Source organism: Zonotrichia albicollis, chromosome 18, assembly GCF_047830755.1.
Source record: "Zonotrichia albicollis isolate bZonAlb1 chromosome 18, bZonAlb1.hap1, whole genome shotgun sequence".
In the NCBI taxonomy this organism is placed as follows: Eukaryota; Metazoa; Chordata; class Aves; order Passeriformes; family Passerellidae; genus Zonotrichia; species Zonotrichia albicollis.
Genome location: NC_133836.1, coordinates 10,490,629 through 10,514,672, shown reverse-complemented (window position 1 = coordinate 10,514,672; position 24,044 = coordinate 10,490,629). Strand labels below are relative to the sequence as shown.

The 24,044-nt window shown below is 47.0% G+C and overlaps 1 protein-coding gene and 1 non-coding gene across 4 annotated transcripts in view; both read left to right on the top strand.

Moving 5' to 3' along the window:
* The first annotated feature begins 394 nt into the window (after positions 1-394).
* Positions 395-535, top strand: LOC113460072 (U4 spliceosomal RNA). Its single transcript, XR_003381760.2, has one exon. It is a non-coding gene; the product is annotated as a U4 spliceosomal RNA (small nuclear RNA).
* A 4,151-nt stretch (positions 536-4,686) lies between these two features.
* Positions 4,687-24,044, top strand: part of PXN (paxillin) — a 44,699-nt gene continuing 25,341 nt past the window's right edge. For all 3 annotated transcript variants that reach the window (XM_074554090.1, XM_074554088.1, XM_074554089.1), the window contains exon 1: positions 4,687-4,821. In XM_074554090.1, coding sequence (XP_074410191.1) covers positions 4,809-4,821 — 13 coding nt within the window. In that variant the 5' untranslated portion in view covers positions 4,687-4,808. The remainder of the gene's footprint in view (positions 4,822-24,044) is intronic.

Here is a 24,044-nt window from a genome sequence, read left to right as displayed (position 1 = left end):
TGCTGCAGCAGGCGGGGATGCTGGGCAGGGACTCGTGCTGGGATGGGCTCCCCGGCGCTGTGGCCGCTCGGGGCTGCCGGGGCTCGGTGCCCGGGGTGCCCGGGCTCGGTACAGCGGGGATGCGCGGAGGGCTCCCCTCATTCCGCGCCGGCTGCCCGCCGTGACGTCACGCTTACTTTGCATAATCCTTCCCAGCAGCCTTTGCGGCTGTACCGGGGGCCCAGAACGGAGACCACAACGGAACCGCCCCCGGTTCCGGCGGGGCGCGGGGGGCTCGGGGCGGGCGGGGAGCATGGCCGGGAGGGTGCAGGCAGGAAGGGGAGGGCGGCCGGAGTCGCCACGACCTTGGTGGCAGCCCCGGGGCGAGTGGCGGCAGCGGCGGGGTAGCCCAGTCAGCTTTGCGCAGTGGCAGTATCGTAGCCAATGAGGTTAATCCGAGGCGCGATTATTGCTAATTGAAAACTTTTCCCAATACCCCGCCATGACGACTTGAAATATAGTCGGCATTGGCAATTTTTGACAGTCTCTACGGAGACTGAATTTCGTGGTGAAAAATAGATTAAAATCAGCTTAGATAGTTAGTTTTCAGCGGTGGCGTTAGCTGACCTCCTCAACTCTCCCACTTCACGACTGGAGAGATCGATTACAGCAGATAATGAGGTTTTTGTTCTTACAACGCTGCCTGGGTTTGCTGCCGCCAAAGCCGCGGTTTAATAAAATGAGGGCGCTGTTACATGGAAAGCTCGTTTCTTTTTCTCTCAAAATTACTGAGAAATGAAGCGGTCAGCGAAAACGGAAGTGGAGGGGCTTAGGAGCTGGAGGAAGGTTTCTGGAATAGCTCCTGTTGAGCAGGATCCTTAAGAGAGCTCAGCCTCTCAACAGGCAGGGAGGAATCTACGGGGAGTGAAAGTCTGAATCGTGCTTCCCCAGCTGCAGAAGTCCTCTAAAACCCATTAGGGAAAACTTAGTGTAAAGTACTGTAAACTCCATTTTGTGTGCGGTTCTTTATTGATATCACTTGCTTTAAGAAAAAAAAATAGAAAAATTATCTTTATTGTCAAAGAAATCACAACCCTTTACTCTGGAAAAAGCAGCTGCTGGTGCCAACTCCTATTATATAAGTAAACCCCATCCTTTCCTAATTTGCAGCAATTGAGTAGGTAGGCAGGCCCTGCAGAGGGAGAGTAGTGACCACTGCACAGCAGCTCTGCTGCAGCTGGGAGCAGCTGCCCTCTGTCACTCTGTGAGTGAGATGAACCCTCTGCTGCTGACAGCCTGCTCTGACATGCTCTGTATGGGCAGAGAGTCAGATCCACGTGTGCCACATGAGGTTCCTGCCCTGCCCTTATACCCTGAGTTGGGCAGCTACTTGAAACTTTGGTGGAGTAGAAAACTTTAGAGTGAACATCAGTGTTTCCTCTTAATAATTACTTTTTAAAATAGCATTCAGTCATGCTGGGGTATTATACACACCATGATGACAGTGACCAAGAGTGGCAGTGAAACCTCACAGATTGCCTTTGTCCCCCCATTTGGTCCTATTGCCAGCAATATCAACTGAAATCAAACCCTGAAGCATAGGGTTCCATTGCCCTTTGCAGAATAAGCCACACTGGTAAATAGCAAAGGCATGTATAGTTTGCAGTGAGTCATACACTTCAGGTAATTTCTTGATTCTTATAAACTGTGTTGATAAGTATTGGATTTATCACTTGATTGTTTCTCATCTTTGCTGCCAGAATTGTCTGTGATAATGCCTTGGTGTGGTGCTTTCAATCTGCATTGCAATGTCCTACATCCAGAAACCAAGTTTGTTAATTTTGCTGTAATAGATCTTTTCAACAAGTGTGAAGTTGGACCTCGAATGTGGGAGTTGCATGTTGTGATTTACTGCTATTGCTTAAAGCCTAAAGCTCTGATTGAAATTTTTTCCTTGCATTCACCTGAAGAAAGAGCAAAATGCCCTTGCATGATGTTCATGTGGCACAGCACAGAGGGCACACACTCCAATGAAGGTGCTGTTGTTGCTCTGCAGTTTCAGGTCACTCTGGAAAGTGCACAGGTAAGTTCTAAATGTGCCTCAGAGGCCAGTGCAGCTTCATTTCTCTTCCCTAACACAGTTTGCAAATAATGATGCTTTTGTTTGGTGGTGTTATTAAATGAGCTTGGATCACTCCTCTGTTTGGCAGCCAGTCTGAAATGACAGGGCACCGGTAGATTTTAATCCATCAACTCTGAGGGTCTTGTGTGTGGCCAGTGGGTTAAGCTGCCCTTTGAGGGACTTGGTCTGTAACTGGTAAATAAACGACTCTTCAACAAGAGGGAAAGGTGCCTTGAGCAAGTACTCTGGCCACAGATGGTGTGGAGTCAGGAATACTCTGAACATGGATTGTGTGGAGACAGGAAGCCCTAAAGTTCAACATTTTGTTGATGTTGACTCACTGTCTAACTTCATTTCGAGTTCCCAGCCCTGTTTCCCATCTGCAAATGGGGGTGGTAACTTCTTGTTCCACCTTCTGTGAAAGACAAAGGTAAGTCATAATGTGTCAGCACGGGGCACAGCATAAGAGGAAGGCTGTGTATTTCTAGCAGCAATCAGGTGTTTGTGAGTCAGGGAGAGTCTGAGGCAAAGAGCAGGTCAATGATGAGGAAACAGGAGCTCAGGGCATTGGGAAGGACAGGCTTGAGCCCACACCACTGAGGAGCTGCTTTGGCAGCTGGGGTTTTAACCTGCCCCTACTCCTTCAGCTCTCATGGGAGGCTTAGGGACGGACAATTTTAAGTAGGAAATGCCAATGTGTGAAGAATTCAGTTATGAGCAGCACCTGGCTGTGAGCAGGTTGGTTTAAAAGCAGTGTGCCTAGAGGATAGTGCCACTCATGGGACAGCCCTGCCTCCCACCCCACCGACCCTTTCAATGCAGTGCACAAGCCATAGGCAAAGCTTTAGAAACAATGACTTCAATTTTTTGTTTTTAACACTGAGCATCTTGGACACAACCCATTTCTTGTGGGTGCAACCCTAATGGTTTTATGACAGTTTGATTTCACCCTCAGACACAATAGAAACTGCTCTCTTGATTTTCATTCACTTCCAGACTCCCAAAGGACACCGTAGGAAGCTGAAAATAAAAACTGCGTAACAGGCTACAATATGAGCAGAGCACAGTAGGCACTTTATTTATGCAGAGGTAAAAATACAACCCAAGTTGAGGCACATGCTTGTCACATGTTGGTGGAGGAAACAGAGACCCCAGGAAAGGACATGTTTCTAATGACTTTAGGTCTGCTCTGTGACCAGTCAGTGATAGTGGTTTATGCTGCTCCACCTGGGACACGCATCCTGAAGTTGTCATTGTACAGCCAGGGATGGATTTTGAGAAAATTTAACAGTCCCTCCAAATAATGTTTTACATTTTGCTGAGGAAAACCAGCAAGGGGGATGTCAGGTGAGATCTTTGGCATAGATGGTGAATTCAGCATGCAGTGAAAGTCTTTACTTACATTTGTGTTGTACTTAGATCTCAGGATATTATTTTCTGACAACTCCTGTATTTGGAGTGAAAGCTGGAATGAATTTCTTGGAGGTTTTTGACTATTCGTAAGCATTGGCTGGGATGAGGAAGGAGATATTTCCCTGCCCCCGTAGTGATAATTCCCATTAAAGCATGACTTAACACAGGAAATAATGATGTCTGACTTGTGCTAGCAGGGGAAGCTGGGCATGTTTGTACCTAGAGAGTGAAAAATACAGCGCTGGAGATTGCTCACAGCTGACCTCACGGTCTCTGTTTAATGGAAATACAATTCCGTAATCTCAGCTCAACAACAGGACATGTGCTGTTCAGTTCTGGGAACATTCCCTGACTTGGTAGTCATTTTGTAAGGAAAAGAGCTACAAGAGTCACGTTTCCTGGATCCTCGGCAGTTCCCACACTGATAGTTTTTGGTGTATCTCTCATCAGATTAAGAAGTGAACATTTGGGCTGAGCAACTGCCTTTACTGCCATGTCAGCTTGGCTGGAGCACAGTGGGAAACAGTAGCTCTGGTGAGGGTTGAGCTGTGCTGTGGCTCAGACAAAGCGAGGACCTTGCTGCCTTGGAGTGTTGTTTTATAGAGGTTTGAAAGGAAAAGCATGTGGGAAATGATGGTTCCAGATCATCACATGAGAAATCCGGGTGGGCTGTTATAGGCTTTGAACACAGCAAAGGAGAAGTAGGTGATGACTTTCCTTTATGGTGGCCACAGCTTATGGAAAATTGTTCAGGAAAGGTTTCTGCTGGGTTTCATTCCAGCTTCCCTGGGATGGGGTAAATCAGCTGAGGCTCTGAAATGTTTGTTTGAAGGTTTTGGGGCACAGCCCTACCGCAGCACGCAATAAGCCCGGTGCGGCTGCATCAGTGCCCCGGGACGACAAATCCGGTGGGAAAGGCTCCTGTTCCTGCAGGGCACAGTGCGGGGCTCGTGTCGCGTTCCCGCTCAGCTCTGTGCGGCAGGGCAGGCTTGGCCCCGGCACGGCGCCCCGCGGGTGCCGGCTCAGGGCGCTGCCGGCTCAGGGCGCCGCGGCCTCTCCCGCCAGTCCCGGGGCCGTTTCCCAGCCCGGGCCCGACCCCGCTGTCCTGCCCGGGCCGGGCTGGCGGTTCCCGCGGCGGCCGCCAGGGGGCGGCGCGGGGCGCGCGGCGGGGGCGCGCGGGCGGGCGGGCGCGCGCGGGGGCGGGCCGGGAAAGTTGCGGGCGCTGAGGCGGCGGCACCGGCGGGGCGGGAGCGGCTCCGGGCGCGGCGGCACCGGCAGCGGGCACGGCGGCACCATGGACGACTTGGGTGAGTTCCGAGCTGCGCGGGCTCCCCGCCGCGGGGGCCGCCTCCCCGCCGCGCCCCGGGCGGCGGCGGCCGCGGCCCGCCCGGCCACGCTGCGCCCCTCAGCGCCGCGGGTTCGGGCCGCGCCTGTCGCTCCGGGGACGTGTCGCTCCCGCCGGCCCGGCTCCGCGCCCGGGGCCCCGCGGCTGGGCTGTCCCGGGGCCGCCCGCCCGCCCGCAGCCAGGGCAGGCGGTGGCTGTCCCGGCCGGGAAGGGCGCCCGGCGCTCCTGTGCCCGCAGCGGCGCGGAGCGTACTCGGGTTTCAGCAAACGTCGCCTCCCCTGCCCCGCCGCAGCCTCTCCAGCCCGCTCTTGGGCGAGATCTGAACTTTGCGCGGGTATGGAGTGGGGAGCCCTGGGGGGATAAGCGGAGCCCAGCCGGGCTCGGAGCTCATCCTTGTCCTCCCTGTGCTTCTCCCAGGTGTGCTGCATTATTCGGTTTCCCGAAACCGTGTAACGGAGAAATGTCAGGCAACTGGTCTCAAGGGAAAGATCTAGAGAATCTGAGTTCCTTTGGTACCAAGCCGGAAAGGGTGTGGATCTGCCAAAATCCCTTGTGCTCTGGGAGGCATTAGGACGACTGAGTTCCGCTTATGAAACTGATTAAATCAGACACTGGGGAGGGGCTGTGATCTGTTACTTCCATCCTACCTTTAATAGAAACCAGACATTCTGTTGACATACAGTCCACGAAAATTGCAGGTTTATTTCTGGACCTGGAAGCTCACATTACGGTGCTGGCATAAAGCTGGCGGTCACACCTTTAGAAAACAGACTTTGAATTGGACTAATGATAAAACTTACGGGGCAGGGAGTCCATCTGCTGCGTGGCTTTCTGGTGAAAGGTGTGCCCAGGCAGGATTCATCCTTGGGGAGTGAAACCCTCTGCTTTAGTGAAGTAGCTGTTGGTGGAAACAGAAGTAATTTCTACTGCGGCTTCTCATGGTTATCGTTCCTTTAAGTGGAGACAGCTCAGTTTACCTTTTCTCATATCCTTCATTCTGGTTATCTCTTGGAGATGTGGTGCGAGTTCCTAGCGTGTTCAGGAATGCATTGCTAGTCAGAACAGGATTCACCCAGTCTGTGTGTTGACTTGGTGAGCAGCCCTTCAAGGTGAGCATACAGGTCTGTGTAGGGGCAGTTTGGTGTCTCAGCAGCAAACCATGGGAGTGAACCATGGGAGCCTCCCTGTGCCCACTGCAAGGGCTGCATTCCTGAACAGCGCTACTGCGACTTCCCACTTGCTGGAATAGGCTGCTGCAGTCCCTTAACATTTTTTCTTTCCTCTGTAGGAGAATTAGAGGTGAACTGCAAAGAAATTGTGAAAAAGATCTGAAATTGTGCCTGGCTTGTTTTTCTGAGCTCTGAAGTGTATTGGGACAACCAAAAGTTAGCACTTTTAGTCTGAGCAACTTGATTTCATCAAGTCTTAATTACCCTGCGTCTGTGTCAATTTTTGTACAGCCTTTCAGACTGGACAAGATCTAATTAACAGTAGGCAGCTGAACAAAAAAAAGTGTGACCCTTTCTCTCTGTAAGCTTTTCTGTGGTGTACAGAATTCAGCACGGAAAAGCACACCAGCTGTTTTCCCTCTGTGAATCATTGTTAGCCCAAAATGGCTCACTTACTGCTCTAAAGCCATTCACCTTGGGATGCACACATAATGAACTGTGCTGTGCTGATACAACCCCCCTGAAATAAGTCAGATTTCGAACTCGAGTGAGAGTTGTTTGTTTTTCTTTCCCCATTATCTATGGGTGGATTATCTGAGTTGTGGATTAACTGTGCCATGGATACAGACGTCTGCACTGGCTCTGTCCAGAATCAAGCTGGTTAGGCAGGACTTGTTGGTTCAGGCACAGTGCCATGTAGACAAAGCTGCTCTGCTTCCAGGGGCAGTTTTGGCCCAAAAGGAGTTTGATATTGAGCTGGGACTTGCAGGTTCAGAGTTGATGTCAAGTCAAATCAGCTCAGATACTTCCACATCTTGCTTCTGAATCTGTGTGGTGCAGAAATGAGCAGTGAGTGAAGGGCCTTGCTGGGCAGGAGTGAACCCCTCATAGAGACATTGGTGTGTTTGTTCTTAACTCCCTGCCTTTATCAAAAATCTCCTCCCTCTCCCTAGATTGATCAGTGTGTACATGACCACTGTAAAATGGAGGTCCAGAAGTTTCTCAGTTTGATTCTTGGACTGGAGAGTTTATGAAACATATGAGAATAAATTTGAGGATTCATTTGGAGTTGAAAAAAATCTTCATTCCCTTTTCCCCCTCCCCCAGTGCTGAAGAAGCTCGCACAGGAAGCTCTCTGCAGGCTGGAGCTGTGCACCCTGGTGTTGTGGGGGAGCCTCCGCGGCCCAGGACAGCAGGGCTGGGGCGGGGTGGGAACTGGAGCAGCCCGTGCTGGAAGGGGGAGGAGAGCAGCTGGCCGGGCTTTCTCCCTGCAGTCCCTCCGAGGAAGCCTTTGCGGATGTGCTTGGAGTTTGACAGGAAGTTTGCTGAATGAATTTGCCATCCTGCAGCGCTGTAAACTGGCACAGAGAGCACAGCTTTGTCCTCAGGAGTGAGAATCCAGATTTGGGGCTCTTGCCCCTTTCAGGGATTGCCAAAGCACCGCCTGTGCTTCCAGCACACAAGTGACCATCCACACATTCTCACTTCAGACAATCTGAGGCACTGAATAAGATGTTGAGTTACGGCTCTGTGGTGCTGCCTTGTCTAAGTATTATGAGGGAACAGATCCATTAGGACTGCTTTCTGCAGGGGAAGAAACCTAATTTGTGTTACCTGTATTTATGGTGAGAGGAGTAGGAGAAGAGAAACTTTACATTTGTTTTAGTCAGAATACTGTTTGATTTTGTCTCCAAAAGTTTTTTACAGCCTTTTTCTGAAAGGGTTGTTTGCAAATACTACTGGGAAACCTTTTGATGACTCCAGAAATGGCTTTTAGAAGCTTTCATTTGATGAAAGTTTCATTTCTCTATTGCTATTTAAAAAACAAAATTGTTTTCAAAGGCTTCAGGTATTTTTAAACTGGATTTTGCAATCAAAGACAAAACAGCATTCACCGGAGCTTGTAAAAGGTGTTTTACAAAGAAGTTATATCTGTTTAATGGGGATGTGTTTATGGCAGTGTTTTGCTGTCCACCTCAACTACATTGTGAGCTGGTTTTTTAGGTGTACTTTTTCACTTCTAGAAGAATATTTCTTTTGCATAAAGTTTTTCTAGCAATTTGACTTCAAAATTCTGGGTGCAGAGTTCAAGGGCACAAGAGATTTTGCTTTATGAGTTGTTTTCCTCTGTTTTGGGAACTCTAATCCACCCTCTCTTCAGTGCTTAATCCTCTCAAGATTGACTTTAAAGGGAGCAGTCTTGCCATTGATTTTTCATGGGAGTGTGGAGGGAGGTGCATGTGTTTCCATCTGTCATCTGTCCCAGCATTTGGAAGATTGCTGTGCTCTGCAGGGCGGTGCTGTTTGTCCCTCTCCAGAGGGGGATGCTTGCCTGGTTCTGACTCAGTTCCTTTCCTTTGGGAGTCATATGCTGTGGGGTTTGGGCTCACTTGACTAAAGTTTGCTGTGAAATTGCTTAAGGTCAGCTACGCCCAGGAAATGGTATTGGGGGAAGCACTGGTAAAGTAATTTGGTGCCTTGGCTTTGTACTGGCTCAGATTTCTGAGTCCTTCCTGCTGCTGGGCGAGAAGGCTGTAAACAGAACTAATGCTCTGCACAATGGGGTTCTGACTTGTTTCAGCTCCTTAGCTGTTGTGACCCCTCGTGAAACAGGGACTTCATTGTCCTGAGCAGCTCAGACAGGGAGTCCTCTGCCTCAAGCAGTGTGTGATGCAGAGAGAGGCTTCTTTTCTTGCTGCTCTATTTCCACGGAAAGGCTGGACTGTGCTGTCTTTAGCTCCTTTGTCCCTCTCTGGGAGAGGTCAGCTTATCCTAAGTGTTCAGCTGCCCTCCTGGTTAAAACTGATCCTCCAACACCATCTCTGCCACCGGAGAAACAAATGGGAAACTTCTCATACATCTTCATCTCTCTCTGTCTCTCCTTCCTTTCCTGGGGATCATGATAGTTCAGTTTTCTGGACCCCTTTTTCCTCACCTCTTGCCCTTTGAAGTCTATCTGTTCTATGAAACAAGCTGTGAAACTGTAGAAATGACAGGTAAAATTTTAAAGTCTGGCAGCAGAATAAGGACTAATAATGCACTTCTGTTTAGATCACAGTTGGTTTTCTGATCTGCTGCTCAGACAGACAGAAAAATCCCTTATATTAAAACTCAGTAACTAGAGGGGAGAGAAGCCTGTCCATGGCCACAAAACAAATCTGGTTTGAGTCAAACTAATGTGTTAGTTGTGATACCCAGAATCTGATGCAGCTTTGGAGACAGCCAGAGCAGATTCTGAGTGCAGTTGTGAGTGCTAGTGGAAAATGAGTGTGAGTGAATGGGATCTCTGGTCCCAGTTTCCTGCTCTGGTCTCAGCCTGTGCTTCCCTCTTTGTGTGCTGATCCTGTGTGTCCCCTTTTGTCTGATGCGGAAGCTGTTAATGAAGATGCTCTTCTGTTCCAGCTGCCTGAAAGTGAGACATTGTCTGTGGGAATGTCTCACTCTGTGATTAGAGAATGAGTTCCTAACTCACTTCAGGCCTCTCCTAACAAACTGAGGTTTAGGAACAAACCCTGGGAGTACAGGTTATCGTGACTGTTTAGGATATTGCATTGTAAAATGTTGAGTAGGGAACTGTCTCATCTGTGGCAGGATTACTACATCCAGCAGTGCAGAGTAGAAGCAAGAAGTGGCACCATTGCTTTCCACTTTGGTTGAAGTTGAATGGGTTAGAGAATAAGTTGTGATCTCAAATTGGTTTCACTTGATTTAAGCTGGCTGCTGAGGTGTTCCCTGTGTCCACCTCCCTTGCTTGTGTCCACATTAACTGTTGGACAGTTAACTGCATCAGCAAGCTGATTCTTCTCAAAGTAATTTTTTACATGGACAGTGCACTGGGAAGTGAGGCTGCCTCCTTCAGCTGTGGGTTATGTTTAATATAGCATAAGGTAACCATTGCTCCACAGCCTCAAAAATGTACCCTGACTTAAGGCATGTTGTTTCTCTGTCTGTGAAACAGGGGTAATTACTCCTTACCTGCAAAGTGTGGTCATGTTGGTTGAGATCTTTGTGTTTCTGAAATAGCTTCCAGATGAAAAGCTTCTTTCAAGCTTTTCTGGTCATCATTGCTGGAAAAGTTTACAGTGGCAAGTTTAAATTAGATGTACAAGTTTTTATTCCTTTCTCAGGCCTGTTGAATATTCCCTCTGTGCCTTTCTGATTGCTCATCCTTTCTGCACCCCCCATTATGACAGGCTGTGAGTAGGGAGAAAAGATTTTCTTTCCCTTCCAAGTTCCCCACAGTGGCTCTGCCCTCGTCTTTCCCTTCACCACAGAGCGCCGTGAAGTCATTCAAGGAATGTTGTGTGCTAAAGATATACCATCAAATAGGAGGTGGCTGATGACTTCCTCATATCAGTTTTTGCTGTTTTTCCCACTCATTCTCATTCTCTTTGCAAATGGCCCCAGAGCAGCAGCAGCAAGCAGCTAGGTGTTTGAATCCATGCTTTCTCTTTTGTGCATGTGTGTTTTTAAATCCCAGTGAAACAAGCAAGTTGAAATGGGAACTGGAGTGCTGCGGAACAAGTTTGGTGTTGGTGTTTCAGTTACAGGAACTGAGTCCCTGAGGTTTTGTGTTTGTGCTGTTTAGGAGTCTGGTAAACTTTTTCTGCTCACACAAATGCAGCTTTTAGCAGACAGTAACTATTCTGAATTTACATGGGAAATTCATCTCAGCAGTTTGAGACAACTGTAAACTGAGGAGCCAAGAGAACTTACGGCAGGCCACAGGGGGAGGCAGCCTGCATTGTTAGAGCTTGGCTCCTTTTTCCTTGGGCTGGACTGTCTCTACACTGTGAACAAGTTCAGTTCAAGTTATTTAAATGATGATGAGATAGTGTGAGGTTGTCCAGTGCAGCTTGTCGTGCCACTGCTCACAGTGTTCTCATTACCCTGTGCCCATCTGTGTAGGTGGCTCTGCTGGGTGAGGCACTGAGTGCCTGGCTGGCAGCGTGCAGTGCAGTGTAGCTTCATTTCTTGTGGTTTTTTGCTGTTTATTGCACATGTTTAAACCTCTAGCATTTTGCAAATCATTTGAAGAACATAAAAAAAAAGGTAAATGGCACTCCAGGGAATAAACCTTCTGAATGACACTCTGCATGGGGAATTGTGCTTTAAATGGCTCAGCTATAAATCAGACTGTATGGGGGCTCCAGGAATAAACCAGTCCCGTGTTTTTGTCACAGAACTGAGCTGGCAGACAGAATTAATCCTGTGTCTGTCTAGATGCCTCAGAGGATCTTGCTTTATTTCCATTGCTGAAGAGGAAGGTGAACAGAGAATTTCACTTTGTGCTTTGGGGAAGTTTGTGGTTGTTCAGAGACTGTGGTTAGGTTGAGTTTTAATAAGAGCAGGAGATGGTAAAAAAAGCCAGAGGTAGAAAAGGTCATGGGCAAGAGGGCTGTAAATAATTTGCCATGGATTAGGGGCTTAGTATTCCCTTGTTTTATCCTCTTTCATGGTGCTAAACCAGTTCAGGGCTTCTCTGTGAAAAGGTTTCTTTTGGGTTGAAGCCACTAATTTCAGCTGGGTCAGACAAAGAAGCCTAGGGCTAACTGCATGTCACTTGAGGTTACTGATGCCCCATGAGCTGGAATAAGATGATGGCTTGGCTGCTCTCTGTTGCTCATCTTGTTTTACCATTAGTTGCATCCATTGCTCCCTATTTCTCAGCACCAGCAGCTGCCTTGGGAGTAGGTTTGGGTTGGTTTGTTGTGTTTTGTTTTGCTGCCTTTTGGGCAGAGGTGATCCCCAAGAGGAAGGTGCCTAGAGTAGTACTCCTGGTTTGAAGCTCCTGTTCATTATGGTTTTATATGGGAGACATTTTTGGGCTGTGTAGGCCTGGTCAGGCAGTGTGACACACAGCTGGAACTATTCTGCCTGGCTGTGAGCAGCTCCAGCAGTTAGACAGGATCCCTGCAGAGAGCTGGAGCACTGGGGGAGGGAGTGAAATGCCATTGCATCCACGTCATGAAATCTCTTATCAGTGGCCAACGCAGTGTTGTGAGTGGGTGAGCTGCACTGGCCTGAGGAAGCTGGCTTTTATTTCTCCTGTGAAAGATGAGGAGCTCAGCACTGTCAGTCAGGCTGAGAGCTGTGCAGTGGCTGTGTGGAGTTTGAGATGAATTTGTCAGTCAGGTTCTTAGAACCCTAAGCTTGTGGTTTTCAATCTATCCTGCTTGTGCTTAATCTGAGATTTGCTGCTTGGCTGTCCTGAGCAGTTTGCTTGGGCAGTGCCTCACAGCTGCTCTGGCATGCTGCTCCTGTGCTTCTTAGCTGCTTAAACCCAGTGCCTCCAGCACCTTCTGTCTTGGGGTCATGCTTAAAATGGTGAGAGTTTGAGAGAAAATCTGTTAGGTTATCATTCATTTTTCTAGTAGGGTTGGTTAAGGGCCTCACTTGTTGGATGCTGCTTTCCCATCAAAGGCAAGGGAGAAATCTGCTTGGAGCAGATCACGGTGGTGTGGCTGTGGTGATGTGAAACTCTGAGAGCCTCTGGGCTGGCTGGGTCTGCTGAGCCCCTGGTTGTGGTGCTTGGCTCTGGAGGATGCTGTGTGAGGGGTTGGAGCAGTGTCTGTGCCTGCTCCTGTCCTTGCAGGGCTGGGAGGCTGTTTGTGGGGAGGAGGGGCTGAAGCAAGGGGCTGGGGGTGGTGCAGGGAGGAAGCTTTATGTAATTCTTGGCTGGCTTTTGAATAATTGTTTTAATGAAATGGAATGCAGTGTATTCAGTACTTGCTTGGCAGAAACAGCTTTTTTTTTGTTTTTTTTCTGTTTTCTATCTTGGAGGGGGGAAAGGAGTTGGAGTTGCTCTATTTTCCAGCTGCTTTAAACACTCTAGGCTTGGATTTGTCACGAAGATAGAAGTGGAATATTGTTCTTGCTGAGGGGGCAGTTGCACTGCTGTGCACGTGTGGGACATTCTGTGGGTACACTGGGTGTGTAAGTGGCAGAGCCTGGTCCTGGGTTTCTCTGAGGGCTGGGGATGCCAGTGTGGTTTGAGGAGGAGCAGGTTAATTTTAAAGTACCCAACAGTAATGGGATGAGAGTGATGCAAGTACACATCCATATAAAATGTGAGGGCATCCAAGTACTTGATAAGAAAATTCATCTCTTTCCCTCTGTGCCCTAGTTCAGGGCATAGTGGGGAAGAACATGATGAGCTGAGACAAAGAAGTCAACTTAATTTTCAGTGAAGCAAATATGTAGGCAGTGGGAGTCTTGACTTCTCTAGACTTGTGCAAAACAGTCTCTCCAGTCATCTCAAAGGATTGGTGACTTTTATCATAGGATTGGTGGAGGGACAATCAGAGATCATGCTGAAAACCCTTTTTTAGAAAGCAATTTGAAGAAGGATTTATTTCATGTACCTCTGAAAGGGAAGTTTATTCTCATGCTGCTTCTATTTCAGTATTGCTGCCATTTCCATTTTTGGTCAGTGCTGGAGATCGGTCTCTCTTACTCATCTCTACCTCTCAAAAATCTACTTTCTTTTTAATCCTAGGAATTTTTTTTTCTCAGTTGTTCTTTTCTGCAGTCAAGAGTTCTCTTGTGAGTAACAACCTTTGGTTGATAGAATAAAATTTTGCTTTATCAAATAATAACAACAACATATGTTCAGGGCACTGAGATGAAGCAGCTGTCATGCATTTTTAATTGCTTTATTAATACTGCTCTTGGTAAAATATCCTCACTGTTTCTCTTGCTCCTGCTGAAACAAGCAAGAGGCTTGTGAGTGGTACTTGTGTCATGATACCAGATGACAGGTACAATGATGGGTCATCTACCTTCTCTTGTAAGAGGAGATAAGAAAACCTTAAACATTCTCCAGCTCTTCTCCATCCACTGGCTCTATACTCCAGTTTTAAAAATGTTAGTTTTCTACCTAGATTTAACAGTTTTCTTTCTTGCAGTGGGCCAGTGTCATGACACTGTGAAACTCTTGAGCCACATTCTTTTGCCAATGCTAAAAAAATCCCCAAAACCACCCCTGAGTCAGAGCTCTGCAGCTCCAGAGCCATCAGCAGTCTCCATCCAGTTGCCACCCACACTCCCCAAGTGGACTGGGGCACCAGTTCCCACGTTAATGTCTGAAACACTGTCCTCCTTTCATTCCCAGAAGCTGTTTTTAAAGTGGAAAGAAGCTGCTTTAGCTAGACTTTTAACCATGTGCTTCTTGGCCCCTTGTACTCTGTTGTCTTTCAGAGCTGTTGCTTGCCCTCTATCTGCATAACTTGGGTTATTTTTAAGTTACAGTGCATTGCTCATCAGACTGAAAGCTTCATTTTAAAACTTTCTACCTATTATAGTTATAAGTAGTACCAACATTCACAGGACTGAAAAATGTGAAATATTTTGTTGTCATTTCCCCCTGCCCTGTTCTGTGAGTTTACATTGCGCTTTTGGCAGCGCTTTGTGTAAAGTCAGTTTTTGATGATGACTTACACTTTTTGGCTTACAGAGATTTCAGTGTTGCTTCCAAGTCTGCTCCCACCCTGCTGCAGAGAACCTTTGCAGAAATGAAAACTTCTTAAAAGAAACATCCACCATTTTGAGAGTACTTCCTTAATAATTAGATTTTTAACAAGCCAGTTAAACTACATTTGACACAAGTTCCCATTTTACAAAAAGGGAAACAACCCGCTTCAGAGTGGTTGGCAGGTCAAGCCAGCAAGTCTTTATTTATATCTCAATATACTAACTTTTTATCTGGGTGAGATTTGCTGGGACTCTGTATCTCCTTACTGACACAGGCTTTTAAATCGTGAGATACCTTTTTTTTTTTTAAGGGTAGATTTGCATTTGTTGAATATTCTTTGCATTTATGCTTTTGGGGGCTATGCTTGTTACTTCCTGAATGGGAAGTTGCTGAAGCTAATGAAAAGTATGTGTTTCAAGGTCTAAAATCTGTCAAGTCTGCATTCTGAATCCCATTTAAGAGCCTTCAGGATAGGAATGCCTCAATAAGACTGTACTAAATATGGGTATGATTACAGAGTCTCTTTAGTGTCCCCATTCTTTATGACTGGAGTCCTCCTTCTGCTGGTAGCCAGGGCAGAATTGGTTCTTCTAATGCTTTTAATGAATTCAGAATTCTTTTAATGAATTCAGAATTTACACTAGTATTTCAGTCCTTTATTTCATCATCTTTATGTGTGTCTCAAATTTTGTGACTGGCACTTTGCCTAGATGGGTCTATACTCAGTCTGTTTATGCTGCTTGGATAGGATTTCCACAGCTTAAAAGATGCTGGTTTTTTCCCCTCAAGTTCCATGTCCATTATTGCATAACCATGCAAATCCCACTCTTCCCTTTATTGGTAATAGGGTCCACATGCTTTCCTGTTTCTGTTACTTTTAAAAAGGCAGCTAATTAACTTGGAATGTGCAAGCTCTGACAGTGTTTTGTCTGTGTCTGTGTCCAAACCCATTTTTACATAAGCAGATGGAGGGGATCACAGGGATCCTTGGCAGTGCTGTTCCTGGCTGTGTGGTACCTGTGTGCTGCTGGGGTGTCTGAGCTGCTGCTCCTGCTGCTGCTCAAGGGGCAGAGGCTTCACTTTTACTTATCCTTTCTCCTTCTGTGTTGTCTGACTGTTTGACATATCCCTTCCTGCTGCCTGCTGTGCTCGTCTCTTCCCTGACCCAAAGGCAGACAGTCAGCTTTTTCCCACTGGGTGTGTATCCTGTTGGGCTGCTTCACAGAGGGGTCCTGGGAGAGCCACAGCCTGCACAAGTAAGTGGCAGCAGCACATGTCCGGAAGAGGGAGTAAAACCTCTCCATTTTTGGCAGTGGTGAGCTGTTAATTCGCCTTTCTGCATCTTCTGAAACTGTATCCTTCACTCCGGGGTGCTCACTGTCCAGGGGAGCTCCTGTGCTCCTGGAAACCCTGATGTAACATGTTTTCCTTCCCTAGATGAGTTAGAATCAGCACTTACCAAACTGTGATCTCCAAGCTGACGAGTGCTTTACAGCTGTTGTGAGGGGTCCCCTTGAGAGGTCAAACCCATGCCCTTCTCATTTCCACCTGAGGGCTCTGGGGCACAAGCACGCCAGGATTGCTGCTGCCCAGAGATTTGGACACCCCTGCTGTGTGTTCACAATGTTGTGATTTGCCACTGTTAATTTCACACTAAGCTGCTTGGAGGAGTGATCCAGTCCTGGATCAGCATGTGTTGTAACCTCAGTGCTTTTCATGACAGCTTTCACTTGTACAAATTTCAACCAAATGCCAACACAGGGCTTAAAAAATGCCCTTTTCTACCCTCTTTTCAGTGGGCATGCATGGGCATGTAAAGGGTTGCTTGTTGTAGCTGGGTGCTGCACACCTCTGCATTCAGGCCTTGAGCTGTTGTTACCAGAGCTGTGGTTTAAAATCTAATGGCTTGTTTCCTGCTGGTTCTGTTCCCATCCTTGGACTCTTTTGTCTCGTGGAGATCTCCTTTGTACCAGATTTGTCAGATGTTTGTAGAATGGCAGGGCTGTGTTTTGACCTGGTGCTTGTGGAGTAGCTGCAGGCTGGTGTAGCAGGAAGGGTCTGGTTCCTCAGATAGCTGCCTTGGCTGAGCCCCTCTTCCTGTAGGAATACAGGGGAGTTGGTATTTTGTCCAGAGGCCTTGGCCCTGGAAATTTTCCCTGAGGGGTCAGTTCAGTGGCTGCTTGTTTGGTGTTTGTAATTTTTTGTTTTGGCAGAGCACAGCAAATCCTGTTCTACTTCTAGAAACTTTCAGAGGGAATCCAGCACCAAATGAAAATTCTTATGACACGCACAAGAAGGGTCACTTAATATTTTGCATGTGTAAGGATAAATAAAGGACTAAAAAAGAGACAGTATTGGTTGCTAGTGGTTTTGGCTTTATTAAGTTTTTTTTTTTTTCCCATCTAGAATGTTGGCTAAAATCCAGCCCAGGTCAGTAGTGAGGTGTTAACTGCTTAGTTGTTTGTGTAAAATGTTTACACTCCCTCCAGTCTGTTCCTGCCCCAAACTGGCCAGGATGCCGTTTCATTCCTGTTTGTACAGAGCAATGTCCCTGGCTTTAGTCTGAGCCAACCCTCCCTCCCAGAGACTGGTGGGTCAGGATTGGCCATTTGCTGCTGCCTTTGTCTGGGACTTCCTGGAAATGCCTGAGGATGTGTTTGCTGTCAGGCAGAGATCAGAAATAGATCTTGCATAAGAGGAGCCACTCCAGGAGAAGACTGTCAGAGGCTGTGCTTGCCCTCCTTGGAGTCCAGAGCTGTTTCCAATTTCACAGCTGACACACAGGGAGAGAAATGGAGACTCTCTAATTTGTGCAATAGTTGTTCCTTGTGATCTTTTACAGGGCTAGGTGTAACTGCCTGCTGAACACCAGTGAGTTTGCTTCCAAAAGGAGAGGATTCTGACAAAAGACTTGGTGGCAGGTGGAGCTCATAGCAGACTGCAGATTCAGGCTGAGAAATTCCAACTTAAATATTTTTAGTACAGGCCTGAGAGTCAGATTTGTTTTCTATTCTGATATAATATGGACTTGCCATGTTATGTTGTGCTGTTCAGGGCTGCAGCTCAGTTCTCCATTTCTGAAAGGTACATTTCTTTTGTGCTGTCAAGGAAGTGGGAATGTTAGGGTGAGGATTCTGATTGGTGAGCCTCGTTGGGATTCAGGTGCAGTGGCTGCAGACTTCACTGCCTGCAGTTGCTGCAGGCCACAGCCAGTTCTATCAATACAAAATGGAATATGTGGAGATTTAGGTTTAGGGTGTGGAACTGTGACAGCTGTGACTGAAAAGCTTCCATGTGATAAGTGCTGTAACTTGTGGGTGGGAACATCATCTGAGGACAGTGGTACTGAAATCAAACAGTCTGAATCCCTGGAGGCCAGGAGCTGGAGTACTGGGGAAGGCTGGTAAATTTTACAGCTCACCCTGTGATCCTTCTCTTGTGCAATCTCCAACTTCTCTGTCCAGTGAGCAGAGCCCAGCTTTGCTCTTCAGCATTGTGCAAACGTTGAGGTCAGATCAGCTTTTGCACACGCTGTGTCACAGGATGTGCCACAGCTGTGATGTACAAACCCTTGACAAACTTTTCCTCGTTCTCCTGAAGACTGTTCATGGAGCAGTGGAAGAATTTTCTGTGCTTATCCAGCTTTGGAAATGGTTTCCTGTTATTCACGACTCTGCCAGCCCAGTGAATCTAGGTAGAAAGGAACCACACAAAGGATTATCTTCTATTTTAGCTTCACACAACCATGAATCTGGAGGCATTCAAGGCTTGTGTAGCTGGATCTGGTGTTCTCAGGAGCCTTTGGTAGCTGTGAAACTGAAAATATTTATTTGTTTGGTAAGGAACATGGAACATGAATTCAGTTTTCGGCAGCCAGTCTTAGTATAAGGTGTTTTTTCTTGGCATGAGCTGTTTGCTGCTCACCACTATAACAGAGGGAAGTAAATATAAGATGTTTCTTTCCACTTCAGGTGTGGAGAAAACCATGCTATGAAAAAGAAGATGCTGTGTGTGGCAGGAAATAACCCTTCCTTCCATTCCAGCCCCCTGATCTAGCCCTTCTGGAAATGAGAAATAAATGGGAGGACACATCCTTGGGAGGGAGCAGCCTCTGAAAGTCTCGGTCCTCTCTGCTGCCCTTGGATCTTCAGTGCCAGTAGGAGTTTGTTCTTCCTGGTGTTTGTTGGCAGCTTTTGAATGTGATAGGCAGGGCAGTGGAGGGGAAGCTGAGGTTAATTTGAAGAACTTCAAAAGGTTACACTTGGTTTTAGCAGCTTTTTGTCCGAAAATCAAAAAAACATATTCAAACCGTATTTTGTTTCTCTGGAGCATTTTCCCTTCTGATAGGAGAAGGGACTTGAAGTACAAATCACTTTCAGTGTGAGGATGCTCAGCACACTTGTGACATATTGAGGAATATTTATCTCTGACCACAAAAGCAGTTATGTACCTTGTGGGACTTCCATTATCTCAGCCATCTAATGAACTGTTCTGAGACAGGGAAAAGGGGATGGAAGTTTGGATCAGGAAGTTGGAGGAAGGCAGAATAACTGCATGTTTCTCTTTTGTAGGTGGTGGTTCATTTCTCTCATTCAGTTTAAGCTGGAGTCTAGTTTAGTGTTCAGAGAGCTAAGTGGAAAAATTCTGGTCCTATGGGAAAATCATTTGTGGTTCCTTCACACAGCCTGGACTGTAGGCAGGGAGTGCTGTGAATTTGTTATTTCATCCAGGAAACTGTGCTGACTCAATCTTCAAGCACTTGTGGTGTCTCTCGGGCAGCATGCTGAGCTGGTGATCCCATGCCCTGTGGAGCTGGTTAAGATCAGGTTGCCTCCCTGCCAGCTTGGTGCTGTGAACAGAGCCAGCAGCCAAAGGATTTCCCAGCCTGGTGCATCCAGGGTGTCAGGAGGTGGCTCTGAGGTGCTCCTCCAGGAATGGGGCTGTGGCTCCCAGGCCCTGCTGGTGCCAAGCTGCAGACGGGTCAGCTGGTTCTGGTTCTCCCACGGTTCCTTGTGCCCTTGAGAGCCCTGCAGCTGCTGGGCTGCACAGGAGCCTGCTGACTGCACGTGATGCTGCCCGTGCTCCTGCAGCCTCACCCTGCAGACAGACAGACAGACAGGCCAGTGCCGCTCTGGGTGTCACAGAAATGCATTTGTGGGCAGGAAGGATCTAGTGGTGATGTTAATGGTTTTTCAGCAGAGCCACACACAAATAGCCCTCCTGCCCGTCTGGGGGATCTGATGGAAGCTCTGAGCTCCCACATGATGGCTTCTGTTGGGTTTTTGTGGCACACAGAGTTGGCTTATCTCCACTTTTATGGTCAGGAGTCTGTCAAAAGCTCACTCTTCAGCTCAGCAGCACAAATGAGGCATCAGTGGGTGCAGAGCACGTGTAGCCCTAGGGACTGAGCCATGTCACAATCCTGGGGCTGAAAAGCCAAAATAAAATGTCAGTGTAGGTTTGGGTGGAAGCAGCAGATAATGTCTCCAGAATAAGGAGTGTTTCAGCTGGAGCTGTCTGCTAGCTGCATCTTTTCAGGCTGCCTTTCCTTCTGGTCTGCATCTGAGCTGCAGATGAATTATGGGAATCTGACAGGAGGGTAGGTGATTTCTTTCAACTAATGGCAGGATGGGCTGGATTTACATTTTGTGTTCTGGCCTAAGTTTTGAAAGTAGAACATTTCCATTTAAAGCAGAAATTTTATTCACTTACTTGAACAAGAGCTTAATTCTGCCATTGGTCTTTTTAATATATTTTCTAAAAGCTGCTTAAGTCATAGAGTGGTTGGAGCTGTTCTTCCAAGAAACCTAATGAGTTTATCTAAAAAACTGAAGCCAACACCTCAGCAAACTTTTATTGGATTAGTAAGTTGAATTAGTTTAGAAAGGGTGATCAGCAGGGCAAGTTCCAGGAACAGCCTGGGTTTGCATGCTGGGGAAGGGAGGATCCCTGGGCCTTTCCCTTACACTGGCAGTGCATGATGGTGTCAGCTCTGCTGGAACTGCAGCCAGAGCACTCCGGGGTTTGCAGTTCATCCCCAGAAGTGCAGTTACTGATACACAGTTCCTGAAATGGCTTCACACAGGCTGCATTTGCACACCCTATTACAGCCCCAGGCTCGGGGTGGTAGCAGTGCCTGTTAGCTGTGCCCAGTTAGTTGGGCACAAGCTCAGGAATAAACTCTCCAGCTTGGGTCCCGGTGGTTGGGAGAGGAAGCCACAGTCCCTGCTGCAGCTGCTCGTGCAGACCACATCTCACCCTGCAGTGCTTTCTTTGTTTGGACGTTTGCTGATAGTGGTCAGAGCTGGGTGCCTGTGCTGCTGTGCTGGGCCAGGCTCCCTGCTCTGGCTGTCAGAGCTCCAGTTCTGGCACAGAAAGGATTCAGGGCGGCTGCCACCCCCTGATTCCAGCAGCAGTTCTGGCTGTCACAGGATGGATCCTTGCTCAGTCTGTCTCTGCAGCCTGGGCTAGCCAGGCACAACTGCAGCTGGGAGCTTGCCTTTGCTTTTTGGGAGCACCCACACAAGTTTGTGAATCAGTGCTACAAATGCAAAATTTTGCTAATTTTAAGGGGCAGTTTTGATGTGAAAGTAGAGAGAAGCTTCAGAATGTTAATGGTTGTTGTCTTTACTGTAATTTACCATGCCACATATTGATACTAGTTTGGACATTTGTTTTGTTAAGCAGTGACACAAGACATGACTTGCACCAATACTTTGATAGTGAGAAAGCACAAGGCTTTAAACATTAGTACATTAAAGAGAGAGCTGAGTGATTTTACTGACCATGCAATCTGAACTTTCTCTAAGCAGATCTGGGCAATGTGAAGTAAAAATCCCAGTGGCTGCTCTGTACTCATACTCCAGCAGTTGTTAGGTCTGGAAAATGACTTACCTTTTGTGTCTTGGATTTTTGTGTATCTTAAATAACAATCTGCCCCTGCTTCACAAGAAAGCTGAGCACTTTTATGTGTCCTGTGTTCTAACCAGCTTCTTGACATATTGATTACATTTTGGAAAACTTTTAGATGTAATCTCAAAATGTCTTAGACAGTAAGCCAAACTATTTTACATGCTTTCTATATATGTGAGCTGGAGAACTTGAGGATTTTAAGAGCATATAATTGCACTTTGAGTTTTTAAGGTCTCATTTTGAAGGTAGTCTTTGTATTTTCTTGCTTTTGTAGTCTCTGATATTTTTACATTTAAAAGCATTGATTTAAATCTGTTGATAAATGTATTTTACCTGGAAGTCAATGCCTTTACCTGTTCTTGATTTTCCTATTTCTGATAAGGCTTTTCCATTTTGCTGAGAAAAATCAAAATGGGAATTCCTGCCATCAGTGTTTGGGGCTCCCCACACCATCTGCAGTTGAACTCCAGGGCAGTGAGAAGTCCTAGCAAGGCTCCAGCAAATGTTCTTGATGCAGGGCTTGTAGAGCACTGCAAATATTTCTTTTGAAAGGCTGTTTAATAGGATAAATATACCCAGGCTCCCCATTCCTCTGCAGTTACTCATAAGGTAAAACTGTCATGCCAGGGATTGGGTTACTGCCTTGAGCTGTCTCCCTCTGTGTGAGCTGGAGCTGCATTTACTCCTGGAAGTGCTGGGGAGATTTATTTGAACCCAATGAGATTTTTAAGGTTTGCATTCAGGGGTTTTGCAAAGAGGTGTCTCAGATGAGGCTGCAAGCTCAAACTGAAGTTCTGGAAATGCAATTCCTTTCCCCTCACTCTCTCAGGGGACAGCAAAAATCAAGGATTTGAATTCAGCATCTTGCAGGTATTAAGAAAAAAGGGCTGGAGAATGGTGTGTGATTCTGCCAGTGAGAGGTCTGCAGTTTGTCTGATGCCAAGAGAGACATGATTAGCATGTTAAGTCCATCTCCTTGAGAGCTGCCCTTAGGGCTATCTTCATTTTTATTCCTATTTGCCAATCCTCTAGGAATCTTTTGCTGCCTAAACCAGGAAAACTGCTGCACTGCAGCACTTCTACTTATTTGGGTAAATAGAGGCAGGGGGAAATAGGGAGGTGCAGATACCTGTTCTGTGCAGCTGCAGCAGAGGAAATTCTGTACTTTGTGCTCTGACATCTCCTCCTGATTCCCCAGTGTGCTGTGTCTGGGCTGTCAGGGACATGTGGCACCAGAGATGCTGGGGAGATGGGACTGTGGCTGAATGCATTTGCTGTGTGCTGCCTGGCTGAGGAATCCTGTCTCCAGTGCCACTCACTTTCCAGATGTCTCCTGCAAGAGGCAGAGCTACAGGCAGTGTGTGGTTTGATACATGTGCAGATGTGGCTTTCAGCTGTTGAAAATGAAAGGCTGATATCTGAGGCATTTGAAGTATCTTGCTTCAGTTATGCTTCCATTTCCTCCCCAGCAGTTGATGAGATGGGGAAGAAAATTGACCACCATCCTTTTGATCTACTCACTGTCTTGATAATGCTGTGATTTGCTGTGTCAGCATGGCTTAATAATCCTCAGTTGTTGAGAGAGATGAACTGCATATGGAAGTCCTTTCTCCGGAGGAAAGCAAATTTAGATTTCTCTAAATTGCCTCACTTAAAAAAAAAAAAAAAGGAAAAGATAAATTCTAAACCACTTATGAATAGTGGAAAATTATTTACTGCTTGAGGAAGAATTAGCATTGAAAATCTGCTTGATGTCAGTTGGCAAATGTGAATTTGTCGATGCCTTGTCATGTAGGTTTTTTCAGAATTAATCCATGATGTGTTCTGCTTCAGTGTCACCTTAATCCAAGAGCATTTTTGAAATGCACAGGAAAGGGGAAGTGAAAAAGTATGCTTTGATATGCATGGGAAGACACATCTAAATATGTATAAATATATATATTTCTTTTTAGTAACTTCACTTTACCTATTTAAAGGGGCTGAGTCCAGCTCAAATTGCTAGAAGGGTGTTGGTGTGTGCATCAGTGCAGAGGGTAGCTATTGCTGTTGCAGGCTGCAGAGCAGTGCTGTGCTCCCTGGGCTGCTGCTGCTGCTCCCAGGCAGAGCTGGGCTGTGGGAAGCTGAGGAATGTGCCCCTGGCTGCTCAGGGGATGCTGCATCTGCAGGCAGCGAGCGCTGACACGCAGCCGTGCCCAGGGAGCTGCCCCGGAGCCCCGAATGCCGGAGCTGCTGTGGGCTGGGGAGATAGCACAGGAATGTGCACTGTGGAGCTGGGAATTTTCAGTGCAGCTTGAACTGGAAAATGGGGCTCAGCCTAAGGATTTGTCCTGTTCTTCTGCCTTGCTGCTTTGCTGGTAGAAGGGATGTTTTGTGAGTGGCTCAGTGTACTGGACATCAGCATGAGAGTTCTTGTCCTGAGCTGTTGAAATGACCAGCAGAGCTTTGCTTTTGCTGGGAATTACCTTGAAGCAAAGCAGTTGGTATTAAAGGGCTGCTTGTATATACCTAATTAATGTGCAGAATGGTGTGGAGGATTTGTAGACCAGAATACCAAGGACCTCTTAATTAATAATGATCTTTGGCAAAAGTGAGGAAAGGGAGAGAGGAGCAAACAATTGTCCCTGCACCTCC